Source organism: Bicyclus anynana, chromosome 1 (assembly GCF_947172395.1).
Source record: "Bicyclus anynana chromosome 1, ilBicAnyn1.1, whole genome shotgun sequence".
Taxonomy (NCBI): Eukaryota; Metazoa; Arthropoda; class Insecta; order Lepidoptera; family Nymphalidae; genus Bicyclus; species Bicyclus anynana.
Window position 1 is genome coordinate 15275045 of NC_069083.1, and position 15550 is coordinate 15290594.

Consider the following 15550-nt stretch of genomic DNA (forward strand, 5'->3'; position numbering starts at 1 on the left):
TTCAATATCTCACCTACCGGAAATAACTGCTTACGGGGAAATTGCTAGTGCAAATAGTAAGATTCTCAAATGAACATAGTAAGACAAAATAAATATTATTGCATTGTTTTAGAAAGTTTACTACAGGAATGAGACATAAGTGAAATCTCGGAGCACAGCTAGTTAATAATAACAGTTCAACTAATTAGGCTTTGATGAAAGCTTTGAAACTTCCTAGCAAAAAAAATACATCTTAATAACTATGAACCGTCTAATAACTAGGTCAATGATCCATAGGTTAACCACTAACCTATGTGGTATTGGATCACAAGGTCCTGGGTTCGAGCCCTGGGTCGGGCTGATAGATACTGAGCAATTTTTTTTAAATAAATTTTCAGTTAAAATTCTCAGTCCGGAGTTGAAAAGTTGGTGTTCGGCCCCGGTTATTTTCATTGACATCTGATAGTTATCACCCTAAGCCCGCCAACCCGTATTGGAGTAGCCTGGTGGGTTTAAGCTCCATATTCCCACTCCTATGAGGAGGGCGGCCTATCCCTGTAATAGGGCGTTAAAATAATGATAAACGTATATACTAAACGTTCAAGATAAGCAATCATGAAGGCTTTCACCGCCAGTGGTGGCAAGCGGCGTAAACCTCGCATACGCAAACATTATATACCGACAAGACATTGTTGACATTAGCCGAAAGCCTCCGGGCTAAACTAGGGGCCTTTGAAGTGAATATTATATTTAAGCAGGCAGGATATTTGTTGATCACCGTAAAAAGAATTTCTGATTATAAAATCACTTCTCCCCAAGTAAATAAACTCATAAATATACTTGAGTTAAATATTGTTGGAATACTTTATTTTAAAGATACCTATCTACATAAAATCTAATATATAGAATTACGTTGTAAGTTGCGGAGTTTATTACAAAACTCGTTCAAAACTGCTGGAACGATTTTTATGAAAGTGTGCATATCTGGTAGGTCTGAGAATCAGCCAACATCTATTTTTCATACCCGTAAATGATAAGGGTGACCTACCCCTAAGACTTAACAATTTTGACGAATCTGCTAGTAAAAAAAGTAAAAATAATTTGATAGCATAAATCTAATACTATATTTTATTTAAATCCAAACTCAACGTACAATGAATTTATAGTTATTCAAACCTCATCAGCTTTACGGTAAAGGTGCTAGTTTTATCTTCAAGAGATCATGGGTTCTATCAACTCACAACTCGACAAATTAAATAACTCTGTTATATATGTTAATCAAAAGACCTTGCAAAAACGGCAAGGGAAGCTCAGTCGCCTTAATATTTTTATTTAAATGAAGCATATAATACTTATCTGTATTTTCATGTTGTTCTAGGATACTTCTCTGACTAGAGAGGGAACTTTCGTCGCCTAAATAATAAATGTAATTACGGTTCTGAAGCTAATTAAAGGTAAATTAATTTTTTGAATGTTTTAAAGCGATTTATTGATTTATCCGATACTTGATTGTATAAAATAGGATTTTTGGCATCTCAAACCTGATAAACTCAAACAAAGTAGGGAAAGGAGACCTGAGAACACTCTCAGTAAATTATTCGCAAAGCGTAACTGGAGGATGCTTGACCTCAGACCGGGACGGAGCACCATTTCATTTCTTTTGGTATTGATGGCTCTTGGCTTCGTGCGGCCTCCGCTCGAGAACGTCACAGATAATCTTCGAAGGCCGGCCCAATATCCCTCTTAGACTCAGCTTTTGTATTTCACAAATACGATCTATATAGCCACTGGAGTGGCCATGTCTTTGAAAATGTAAAATTTTCGTGTATGTACTAAGTAAGGTAAGGTCTTGGTTTTCTATAGTATTATTTAATGCGAAAATTTGGATGTTTGTTACTGAATCAAGAAACGATCTTGGGAGCTGACAACTCCTTGCTTTTCGAGGTTTTAATTTTTTCACTCCAAGCTTTTCAGAGTGAAAAACGTTAGTTTTAACTTTTTCTGTTCTGTGGTATACAGACAGAGTGCCGTGTTCCCAGGAAAATAACTTCATTGACAAGATGAATAGTCACAAACCTAGACTATTCAATTATTAAGAATTATTTTTTCATGTATTTTCTTTTTTAACAGAAGATTAAAATTGCTACTTCAACACCCGGCGACCATGGCTGATTTTTTATTTTTTTTATTTTATTCTTTAGTTAGTTTTAGTGTTTAGTTAGCCCTTGATTACAATCTCACCTGATGGTAAGTGATGATGCAATCTAAGATGGAAACGGGCTAACGTGGTAGGAGTATGATGAAAATCCACACCACTTTCGGTATCTACACGACATCATACTGGAACGCTATATCACTTGGCGGTACGTCTTTGACGGTAGGGTAACTAGCTAGGTAACTAGCCAAAATTGATATTTTTTTTATAGTCAAAACTTTTTTTTTAATTGCAGCCGATAGTGCTGTTCAACCTTTTGGTGATGACACCAGGCGTTATACGATCACTATACATTCATCTCAATAGATCCATCCAACATCCTATAAATCAAACAATGAAAAAAATAATAAAGTATGTACGTAAAATCGAAAAAATAAATTAAATTTTAAAAATACCGACGTGGAATATTTTCAGCGGGAAATGGTTTGGCAAAATTACATCGGCTTCCGTATCGACGGCTCGGCAAATATTCAATTATTTTCTCGTTTCTGGAAACTGTTGTATCAATTTTGTCGCGTCCTGTTGGCAATTTAACGGACATCATACTTTTCTTGTGTAATTTATTGTTATTGTTGCATAATTGTTTATTGTGTATAGAAGTTATCGATATGATTGTCAATGATTTTTACTATAAAAGCTGTAATAATTACGAATCATCACAATTTGTATTATGTACAGTTCATATTTTCACCTTATAATCTCATCTCACCTCATGGTAAGTGATGATGTAATTAAGAAGCGGGCTAACTTGTTAGGAGGAGAATGAAAATCTGCAAATTTTAGTTTCTATACGACATCGTACCGTTAGGGTGGTAACTATTCACGGCCGAATCTATATCTATATCAATCGGCCCAGCTGGGGATAGAACCCAGGATCTCCTATTTTTAATCCACCGTTCATACCACTGCGCTACGGAGGCCGTCAAAATAATATTAAATAAGCATCAGCCCGCTTAATAAGTAGAAAACTATCGCCTACAACAGAGCATAAGTTTGTAGGAACAAGTCATTGAAACCGCTGCTTTGCGACTGTCTACCGATCATCATCATCATATTCACCCATATTCGGCTCAACTATATACTGAATGGTAGGAGGTGTATGCTCCGGACCGGATTCGAGCCTCCGAAATAGGAGGCAGAGGTCATTGTACACTGGGCTACCATATATATTTTCCATATATATGTACGTAGGAGTATAGTATACTCGGGAGTAAAAAGTTTCATCTAAATCCAGTATAAAAGCGAGGCAAATGTTTATACGTCGCGAAAATGGGGCATGAATTATATAGCAGGCGCCGCGGGCGAGACGGCTTCGCAGGTGCGTGCGATGTTTACTTAACTGTACTTAACTCTGTACTATTTTTAAATTACCTGAAAATTTTCTACTATAAATAACTTAAATAACTTGAAAATGTACATTTACGTACTAGAATGGATTTTTGGGATCACACAAAAGTACCTACTCGGTGATATTTTATAAATATTAAATTTGTACAACGAAAAGGAGATTTAAACCCACGTCTTACTAAACACGGGCATAAGTTAGTTTCTGCATATCGTCTCCAAAGAGTAAAAAAATCTTTTGTAGGTTTGGGTGTACTCTTCTAAAATAAGATCCCCACTGTGATGGACCTGCCAATGCATAGCTTTAAGCTATGTGTTAAAAAACATTTACTTAGTCGAGGTTACTGCACCATTGATGAGTTCCTTAATGATAAAAATGCTTGGAGGCCGTTGAATCAGCTTCCACCTTTAGACAGGAAGTAAATCTATAAGAAATTGTAATGTTGTCATCAATTGTAAATTACATTATTATATAATTTTTTTAAAAGAGCGACTGTTGAGTTTCTTGCCGGTTTCTTCTCAGCAGAACAGCGGCAGCGCGTTGGTAAAAGGTGCGCAGAATAGGTTGAGCACAAAAAACGTAACGCTGTCATTCATTTATCGAATTTTATTGCCCATATTTTTTTCATACCGGGGGGGCTATATATAAAAATCGATCCGGAGTAAACTCAAAGAGTAAATTAATATATAGGGTAAGTAAACTCCAAAAAGAAAAGTCGTGTAGCTGTCGTATCGGCGCCGTTGGACATAAAAGGTCGCGTTACGCTTGCGAATTCCAATTTCGATTACATTGTACTGCCATATTATGACGGCTCTAAGGCGGATTTGCGGGGATGCCAACTTCAATCTTCCCTTTTATTACTTTTCTTAGTGATAAACAGCATTTAATGTGTTTCTTTTAGATTGAATGTATAATATCACTCTGTGGCGGATAATTTTATTCACCTTTTAAACATATTAAAAATATTTGTTTTTTAGTTTTTCCCCATATGCCCAAGAATTTTTTATCGATGAAACGTATCTCTATCCGTAACCAAAAAAAGGGTGATAAGTTGAATAGTTAAGGTATGAAAGCCTTACACAAACAAACAACTTTACTAACGTCTTTAAAATTATAATAGTACTGGCGGCTGCGACTTTGTCCGAGGGAAAATCAATGTAAACTTTCAACCTCTATTACACCACTTTTGGGGTTGAATTATAAATTCTTGAATCACGTTATATTTTGTATTTTTTTCATGATTTATGAACAAAATTTTAAAACTGTAAGACTAAAAATTAAGGACTTTTCATACACACTTTCAACACTTATTACACCCTCTATTTTTATTTTATGGACAAAGAGTACCCATGTTTTGTTCCAAGATCCCATTTACCATTATACCAAAATTCATCTTGATCGGTTTAACCATTTAGCCGTGAAAAGGTAACAGACAGACAGACAGACTTACTTTAACATTTATAATATTATAGTATTAAGATAGAATATGAATAAATTTTCGATGATCGAAGTGAAATTGAATTCTTTTAAGCTCCGCGAATTTACGAGACGGTGAGCTCGAAGCCGTTCGTGTAAGAAATTGGGACGCATTCTACGGTGCTACGGAGAATCGCTACGAGCTACGAAGCTACGGGCTACGACTGATCTAGTTTAGGGAGAGGGTATTGAATTATATTAATCTATTGTGTCAACACAAGTGTGGGATTGGTGTTTTTATCATCATCACTAAGAAAACAGTGAAAAGAATATATATACGCAAGTATGAGTAGAACCAAGTCAGTAAGTGGTTCTACGAGTAATTTAGCTTCCAAATTTTCACGCACAAGTTACTCGTAAATAGAAACTTATAAAGAATGTTGAAATTAAAATTATATGTTATCAGGAGCTGTTTTGATTTATGAAAAGTTGTCACAGCACTTCAATAGCGCGTTATATTCAGTTTTAAAAATCCCGCGGAAACTATGATTTTTCCGGGATAAAAGTAGCCTATATGTTGCTCAATAACCTCTTCTATCTTCCTGTGAAAGTCTAGTTAAAATCGGTTTATAAAAACAGACACGACTATATAACAGACAGTCGAAAAATTATAAAAAAAGTTTTTATTAAAATAAAAATTAAATATTAAATAAAAATTAAAGTAAAAATAAGAATTGAAACTACCGTGACTGTTATTCATATTAATTCAGTTTAGATCGTGCCGCGTTGCAAGAACCAGCTCATGACTAAGGGCCCCGTATGGGTTCTATAATCGGGCATATTCTGACGTTGTATCACGTGAGTTTTAGCCGTGTTTCATAATCAATTAATATCGTGTAAATAACTAGAAAAAGAAAACAATTATTTTGAAATCACAGACAGACACTTAAATTATATTTATATGTATTGATTGGTGTAAGCAGTAATACAATTTGTAGTTCATTTTCTTAATTGAGATTTATTTAACCCGGCGCCACTCGCTAGGATTTTACAAACATTAATACTCGCTACTGGGTAAAAAATACCACAGATTTTATGGTCCATTATTCAAGACAAATAGGTAGTTAATTGTTTTATGTGCATTATATAATATTAAAAATATTGTTTTTAGTAAATAAAAAGATATATTACAGTCTAATCATTTATTTATCAAACATATGAGCCTTTTGAAAAAAATCATAAAATTCGAAAAAAAATCGTTAAACTCTTATACAAACTAACAAAAATGCTTTTTCTTCTTAGGAACCATACAAAATTGAGATATTTATGAAAAGAAGACTTAAACACTTGAAAATCAAAACAAGCATATATTTTTTTATACCTCGGGAACTTTTAGATATTTGGTATAGAACTTATTGTTCCTCGCCCGTTAGTAAAAATGGCTTTATTTCATGTTATCAAAGCAGTCCCCACATATTGCGGTTGTATGTTCCCGGCATATTCTCTTGGAGCATAACTTACAAACTGTCTTTGTCTTACGATCTTTTTTCCAGTCACATACGGCGCAGCAAGAGGCAGAAGTAAACCCAAAAGAGCCCGAAGGTCAACAATGTCGCTAGACTTACAGTCGCGTTCCCTCGTGAACTTAGATTTCAGATCTTGGATGTAAATACTCGTGTTATCGACAATCTTTTGAAGATATTTTTGAGTAAATATTAGATCCCAAGCCTCTAGTATAGATGAGCAAGATCTACCTTCACCGATTGGCCCAGGCAGGTGTCAAATAATATTATGGGATCTGGTTCTTACCCCTTGCGGTGGCTCACGAAGTTTCCAAACAGTTGGTTTGTCGTTTCCAATAAAATTTCCTTTCCTAAATTAATTACAATGTCACATCTTCTAAATATTCTGCATTTAAGGGTTGCGGTTCTTCATTTGAGGGTAGATCGCAAGGAACTTCGTCAAGGTCCGAGTCTGCGTCTGATTTACCAACATTTTGCTCTGAGTCACTTACATGTTCACTATATTGCTCACATTGCAACATTTTCTTCCTCGCTATCTTCTTGCTCAAGTTATTCCGCTATAATGCTATCTCTCAGCCCGAAATCTATTTTAAATAGGCTCTAAAACAAGATAAACCACCTTAAGCAAACATAAAAAAAAATAACGAGAACTGTCGCTACTGGGTATTTTTTACCCATACTCACTTTAAACGTCCGTTGTGGCCGAACGCCGCGCGTGCTTTGGCCGCAACGCGGTGTGCGTGTGCGTTAGTTAGTAACTAGAAGGTACCTAGAAGCGCGTGGCACCGAAGTGCTCCGAAAAAGAAAGACATCCATTTTTAGGTACTCTGTGGTAATATTTACCCAGTAGCGAGTGCTGCCGGGTTAAGGATAGTGTACCTTTTCATCATAAAAGCTGAAAGGCTTGTACAATGTTCAACACTGTTGAGCACGTTCTATCTGCAATGTAGATTATTATCGTAGCGACATGAATAAACCTACCGTGTAATCGGGGCGAGAGGGGCATTACGTATAATAATATTGTTTGTTTCATAAACATGGAAAAGCTCAAAAGTAAACAGCTCCGAGCGGAGAATTTCTTAAGATCATAAAATCTTCTCATTTACATGGCTTAGCTTCAGTAGCTCTACGGAGGAGGTACCTCAAAGTTACAGGTTACCTTAGTCCATTGCACGACAAAATTTTCCATTTATTGTGTAAGGAAAATGTACAAAATGCTTCTGTTCAGTTAAGAAAAATATGTTTTAAATTTTTTAAAATATTGAATAACTTAACTCATAAAACAAGAATGTGAATAATATTATGAATGTAGTTTATTTGTTTGTGACGCAGTTGCTTTACCTAAACGGATTTTAAATATACCTTCACCAATGGAAAGCTACATTTTAAGCATGAAAGTATTAATTTTTCAAAAATTCTAAACTAACGTAAATTAAGTTATACGCAAATTTCCAATAGCTATGCGTTTATCAGACAGTTAACTTTGTATACATAATATAGATACAGATAGTCTTATGCAACTGATCTCCTGGTTAGCACGCCCAATAAGGTTTCCTTCACAAAATAAAATGTGAACATAATTGAAGCTCGCTAAGGCCGACAAAAGTACAGCGGGATCTATAGATTCTCGAAATATATTGCGGCTCGATGCAATTCACGCGGTACGCCCGGATTTAAGCTACGTCGAAAAAGGATGAGAGCGTCGACAAAATACGACGTACATTTTCCTTTATGCCTCTTCTACTTTAATACACCGGCGTGTTACTGATGTTTCTTCTGAGCGATAAATCATACGTTGCCTTCGCCATCTTGGATATTGCTTTGATAAAAAAGTCATGTTGTGTACCGCGATCGACGTATGTTACATAAAACGAAACTTTTTTTCACGTAGGGGAGGATGCCTGTTAGGTTGAGAGCCTGTGACAACATTTGTGATTTTATAACTACTAATAGTTTGTCAGCTTGTGACAATGTGGATGACGAAAATTTTTCAAATTGTATGTAAGTTAATAGTACGTTAATAGTAAAGCAATTTAGAAGAAGTAACAGGTTATCTGCGACTATTACTTTTGGAACTACAAGGATGTAAAGGCGTTGCCGCGGATCGCTAATAAAATCGAGATGCCAGACAAAAATATTTTTTAATATACTTACATGATATAGATATAGAGTGGTGTCGCAGCCTTTGTCCTTATCCTTCGGCAGGCCATGTTCGTCGGTGTCACCTGGAAAAATACAAAAAAACATTGTTAAAAAATAGAGCTTTAGTACTGGTGGTACTACTATCTTGGAAAGGCCTTCCTTGATTATATTCGAATTAAAATGTTATCTTCAAAAGTTTTGTAATTTGGGTAAATTAATACGAGTTATCTGTCTGTGATTTAAAAATAACCGTGTTTTCTCAACTGATAGTTATTTACACGATACTGAAATACAAACGAACTTTAAAGGATTTTTGTTTGTCTGTCTGTTTGTTTGATAATCTCTGGAACGCTGAGCCTATTTTATTGATACTTTCAGTGGAAGACAGTTATTTAGCAACAAGTAGGCTACTTTTTATCCCGAAAAATCCATGGTTTTTGCGGCATTTATGAATTGACCAGACGACTAGTTAGTTATAAATAAGCCTTTCCACATAATTCTAATTCTAGGCTCGTAAAATGACAATAAACTGTAAACAAGTAAGTATTCTAATTGAGTTAATAGCTAATTAAGCAAACAAAGGTGCTGGTTGAATAATGTGCATTGCATTAGTCATGGTAGGTTTCCCTTGCACTCAACTCTGCCTCCCAATACGTATGATGTATATATTCTCTTGCATTACTTTCCAAGTGTTGTTAACATATAGGTAATAATAAAATTATTGTATTAGGAGTATCTCTGCGTGATTGAATCAGAAATGAGGAGATACCCAGAAGAACCAAAGTCACCGACATAGCTCAACGAGAAACGGTGAACTCGATCAAATTCAACCTAATACAGTTGAATTAAGCATCAAATAAGCTTTCATTTGACATATTAGACGATTAAATAACTGATGACGGTATATAAATAACATTACTCAACTGTTTATATCCGGCAACCCCACAGATGCAGTGTGAAAGCGGGCAACCTTTACTTTTGTAATTCTTTTGGGTATAATTTATTAATTAAAAAAATCTTACAATAATTAGTGTACGATTTTTTAAATTAACCAATGAGGGAAGGAGATTAAATAAAATAAAAAAAATATTTAACACTATCCGGCAGCAATTGAAAAGGCAACCTATGTGCAATATGTCAAATTGAATATTTTCTATCGTTATTTTTATAACTCAAAACAAATGATAGATTCGATGGTATATATTTCTATGCCGGATCTCGTACTACATATACTAGTATATATTAATTGTAGAGAAATATAGAACAAAATATCTTTTAACACAATCAGAGATAATTCAATATGGGAGCTTCACAGCAGAATGCCAAGCGCTGACCTTTACGGTAAATTTGATGACAGCGAAAGGACGAGTATTTTTGGTACATGTTTAATCACATCAGATGTAGCGGTGCCTATTGGGGCTACAGCGCCTACATAATTAATACTTCGTAGAATTCTCGTAGCCCTATTTTTAAAATGTCTCGTTGGTTCCGTGGTTAGATTTTGAAGCTAAAAATCTGGGTTCGAAGTTCGTACTTGTTGTTAGGTTGTTTGGACTTGTTTTTTCTTACTTCGAAAAAAAATTGTAGTAGAAACTTGCACGGCTATTCTCCAACGATATTTTGGATAACTTGCAAGTGCGAGTTTCAAATTCACCGCTATCTTTCTCATTCTATATGATAGTGTTAAACAGATAGAGATAGAGGTGAATTCGAAAGTCGCACTTGCGAGTTATATAAATATCGTTACAGAATAGCCTAGCAGGTGCTTCTGGGTTCAGGAAGCTCTTAAAACCGTCGTTTCGGGTAACAATTTATATAGATGTATTCTGTGTTCAGTTCGGCTATTAAGATTGTGATAAGAAAAAAAAATGCTAGTTTAATGGATATGACCTCTGCCTTCGATTCGGAGGGTATTGGTTAGAATCCGGTCCGGACATGCACATCCACATTCAGCTGTGTGAATTTTAAGAAATTAACTATCACGAGTTTCAAACGGTGAAGGAAAACTCGTGAAGAACCCTATATTATATTATACCTGATACCTACCTGTGATTTTTTTTAATCTATCCGTGTGTGAAGTCTGCGCTAGCGTGGACTATTAGCCTAACCTCTCTCATTCTGGAGAGAGAGGTTCTAGAGAGGAGACTCATACTCAACAATGAGACCGAATATGGTTTATGTTAATTATTGTATGCGTAAATTCGTCAAGCATTATTGTTAATGATAAGATAAGTAAGAAAAATGCGATCATATTATCACCTCGCAGCGCTGTAAGCTAACATTATATTTATCTCAATTCACATTTTGTAACTATTTAAATATTATATACTCGTGCCTACAAGCATTTCATTTGAAGTAAACAGCCTGTTATTCTTTCTAGAAATAAAGTAATAAAACGAAGGCAATCATTAAAACTCTTAACACAACTTTGTCCTAGAACATTTATTACGATGTAAGAAAAGTCATGCTCACGCCCCAACTTATACAAGCTGTTCAAACTCCATGCTCCCAATATTCCCAAGTTTGTTAATGACTTTTGCATTACGTAAAGGACGGTGGAATCTTTTAGTTCCATATTGACTAGGGGACGCCAGCGACTTCTTTCAAACTTTCAAGCCCTATTTCACTACTTTGGGTTGAATTTTAAAAATATTTGAAGCACATTATATTTCGTATTATTTTATGATTTATGAACAAATTTTTAAAACTGTAACTCTACAAATGAAGGACTTTCCATACAAACTTTCAACCCCTATTTCACCCCCTTCACTGTTCAGGATTCCTCGTGGACGAAGTCACGGATGTCTGTCTGTATTTATCAATACATTTACTCGCTATTTAATTGTTAAAGTATTGAACTTTTTTGTGAGTAACTATGTTTACGTCATTGTTATTCATTTATTGGATGTTGGAACATTGACGTCAATTTTAATTTGAGCGGAATAAATTGATTCGTTGAATCTTAATTATATTCGGCCTCGATAATACCGCGTTAATTATAACGATTCGGTATTTTTTTTTCATTTTCAGTGGGCGCAATAATTATAATGAGATTTGTCAAGGTTAATTTGCATTCATCATCTTAACAATCTATTTTAACAGCCCACTACAGGGGTAGGGTTCTCCCTTGTAGAGAGAATATGGAGTTTAGACCCACCACGCTGCTACAATGCGGGTTGGCGGAAGTGGGGTGATAATGTTACATACATTAACCACTACTAATAAATTTTCATGACTATGACCGGACTTAACGTGCTCTCCGAGGAAAGGAAAAATACACAGTTTTGAACACGTGATCTGAAACCTTATATACTATAGACCATAGATGCTGTAAGTATCTATAATAATATTATAAAGCTGAAGAGTCGCGCTAATCGCGCTAATCTCAGGAACTACTGGTTTGATTTAAAAAAATCTTTCAGTGTTATATAGCCCATTTATCGAGGAAGGCTATAGGCTATATATTATCCCCTACAGCTAGTTAAGAATATATGCATGAAATTAACACACAAACAGGGTATAACCACCAAAAACTTCGACAGCGTATTTATTTTGTTATTCTCCGTAAAAACCGACGAATCGTAGCGATAACTTCACCCAGACACGATAAAAATCAGTTACGTCCGTGAAACATAGTTTACTCTGAAACCGGAGTATCCCCATGAGACGTTAATCCAACATTCAATTACGTATGGCTGTACCTTATTTACCTTATTCATACTTGTTACTATGAATGTAGAAATTCTTTTGTCAGTTACCTTTTCACGGCTAAACCCTTGAAATGGAACCTTGCAGCAGAACATAGGCTATTTTACTCGTATATCTCGAAAAAGTCCATGGTTTTCTGCAGTTTTACGACATTTTTAATTCATCTTTAATTTGTCCATAACGGGAACAAGCTAAGATCGTTGACCATACAGCCTAAGTTTTAAGATATTTTTGGTACTCCGGCGAACAATTTTCCCTAGAAATAATGTGTTTTTCTTCAAGAAACATACTTTAATTGCGCCACTTAATTAACCAGATCCTTATTTATTAACCGAATTCCAAAAAGGAGGAGGTTCTGCGTTCGGCTGTATGTATGTTTTTTTTACATCATATTATCATATCCACATGCTTTCATACGTGGGTTCTCTGGGCCGACGTTGTATGGGCCGGTGGGCATTCCCCTTTACACAGTAAAGGATGAAGTTAAGGGCTAGCCAAAAGATACAAGAAGCGACTCCTTATTCATCCTAATATCTTGGCAAACAGACTCTTGGCTGATGACTGTCCGAGGCGACTTAAACGTAAACGCATAATTGACCTGGACATTTGAAAATAGGACGCACCAAATGAGTGCCGACTCCTAATGAGGATCGACCTCCACAAGACAAAGACACTCGCACACATTTGTTTATAGTCTTCGCAGATTGGCCGTAGAAAGAAAAGAAATATTATTAAACTAGCTGACGCCGCGCGGTTTTACCCGAGCTATTTCCGTTCCTGTAGAAATACAGGGATAATTTGTAGCCTATAGCCTTCCTCGATAAATGGGCTATCTAACACTGAAAGAATTTTTCAAATCGGACCAGTAGTTCCTGAGGATAGCGCATTCAATCAAACAAACAAACAAACTCTTCAGCTTTATAATATTAGTATAGATGCTTTACATATCTGAGAGGTCAGAGTAATGTTATATATTTACTGAACTCTTTTTCTACTTTACGCGTTATACGTATATAGTTAAATGTTTAAATTAAGTGTAAGTTTTTGTGTTTAGAGAATCATTTAACACTGACCCGAGAAATGAACGTTGGAATAACTAAATATAATATTTTCTACAATATTCGCTCGTTCCATTTTATGTTGTAGATAGAGAATTTTTTCACTATGTAACTGAGTACATATCAAAATGTAATATCAGTGTTTTCACGTTGTAAAATATCATAAAGTGTTGTAATAAAATTTCATTCCACTCCGCACCCTACGGTATTTATTTATAGAAGGTTCGAGCTAAAGAATTTAAAATCTTCTAACTTCAAACGAAATATTACAAGATATTTTTCAAATGTAATAACTAGATATTATTTATCTCTCTCTTCAAACAAATTTACATGGAAATGTTTGTTTTTAACGCAAAAAGAGTTCTTTCGTATATGTGTAAAAAAAGTTAATACGTTTTCAGCAATATCCTGACGGCCAAAACTCTGTTTTTCACAAAGGGAAAATGCATCAAATGTTCTCTTTGAAATCAAATATGTCAGTGGTTTTATTTCCACAGTAATATTGAGTCCGTGAAAATTGGGTGTATCGTATAAATGTAAAAGTAAAATTTTTGCAACCAAAGTAGATTTTCATTAATTTCATCGGCAATATTAAAGCTGGGGCGTGATTCCGCTACTTTATACTCGTCGATGTAATATTCGCCACAAGTTTTACTAGAATTTGAACTTTATTTCAATGGGATGTCAAATATGTCACTAACAACGAAGTTGCCATGTAAATGAGCGATGTCACATCGCTGAAACTTTACAGAATGCAGGGTCTGGCCTCACCCGACATCCTGTTAGTACTTAGTAGTCATAATCCTAAATTGGCTTTGACGTAACTAATCAAGTCTATATAATTTGACGTCCGTACCTCCTGCGGTGAGACTAATAAAAATAAAGTTAATACTTCGAAGAGTAGAGTACTAAATATTAACTCAAGGCCGCCACAAGAGCCGTGATAGCCCAGTGGATATGACCTCTGTCTCCGATTCCGGAGGGTGTGGGTTCGAATCCGATCCGGGGCATGCACCTCCAACTTTCCAGTTGTGTGCATTTGAAGAAAATAAATATCACGTGTCTCAAACGGTGAAGGAAAAACATCGTGAGGAGGTTTTCTTACGATGTTTTTCCTTCACGCATACGAGAGAGTTTTCTTAATTCTCTGTGTGTGTGAAGTCTGCCAATCCGCATTGCGCCAGCGTGGTGGACTATTGGCCTAACCTCTCTAATTCTGAGAGGAGACTCGAGATCAGCAGTGAGCCGAATATGGGTTGACAATGATGAAGAAAGCACCACTTATCGTAAGAAAGCAAAGCAAATTAACGTGTCGCATCATACAATGTTTGCATACATCGTTAGTGACTGTACTAACGGCACGATTGATTTGGTACAAGTGCGTAGGCGAGTCCATGTTTACAAGTACAATTGCTAAGCGCTTAACTACCTACATATTAGAAAGTGTGTGTTATTTCACACATTTTTAGAAAAGAGCAGCTTTCCGTTATACGAGTAAATTAAATTATATTAATTTAATAAATTTTCTTTATTAATGTACAATAAAAAAATATACGTGGAGTGGATTCCCTTATTAAAAATCAACAGAGAGAACTTATCCGGGAAATAAAAATGGCAAGGTTTTTGTTCTAATACTCTATATCTATATATCTCGAGAATTATATCATAGTTCTCTATATCTATATCTCTAGTATTATATCATAGTTCTCTATATCTATACCCCTAGTATTATATCATAGTTCTCTACATTTATATCTCTAGTATTATGTTATAGTTCTCTATATCTATATCTCTAGTATTATGTTATAGTTCTCTATATCTATATCTCTAGTATTATGTTATAGTTCTCTATATCTATATCTCTGGTATTATGTTATAGTTCTCTATATCTATATCTCTAGTATTATGTTATAGTTCTCTATATCTATATCTCTAGTATTATGTTATAGTTCTCTATATCTATATCTCTAGTATTATGTTATAGTTCTCTATATCTATATCTCTGGTATTATGCCATAGTCCTCTATATCTCTAGTATTATATCATAGTTCGCGGCATTTAGTACTTGTTGAAGTAGAGCTACTTAAAACTCGGCAGTTTGTTGACGGAGATAAATTCACAAAGGGGCAGAATTAACGTTGAAATGGGCTTTGTGTGCGTATTT

At 35.2% G+C, this 15550-nt stretch overlaps 1 protein-coding gene across 8 annotated transcripts in view; it reads right to left on the reverse strand.

Annotated features, from left to right (window-relative positions):
* Positions 1 to 15550, reverse strand: part of LOC112044215 (solute carrier family 12 member 4) — a 424075-nt gene that overhangs the window by 22105 nt on the left and 386420 nt on the right. For all 8 annotated transcript variants that reach the window (XM_024079967.2, XM_052882936.1, XM_024079972.2 and 5 more), the window contains exon 3: positions 8633 to 8703. In XM_024079967.2, coding sequence (XP_023935735.2) covers positions 8633 to 8703 — 71 coding nt within the window. The remainder of the gene's footprint in view (positions 1 to 8632; positions 8704 to 15550) is intronic.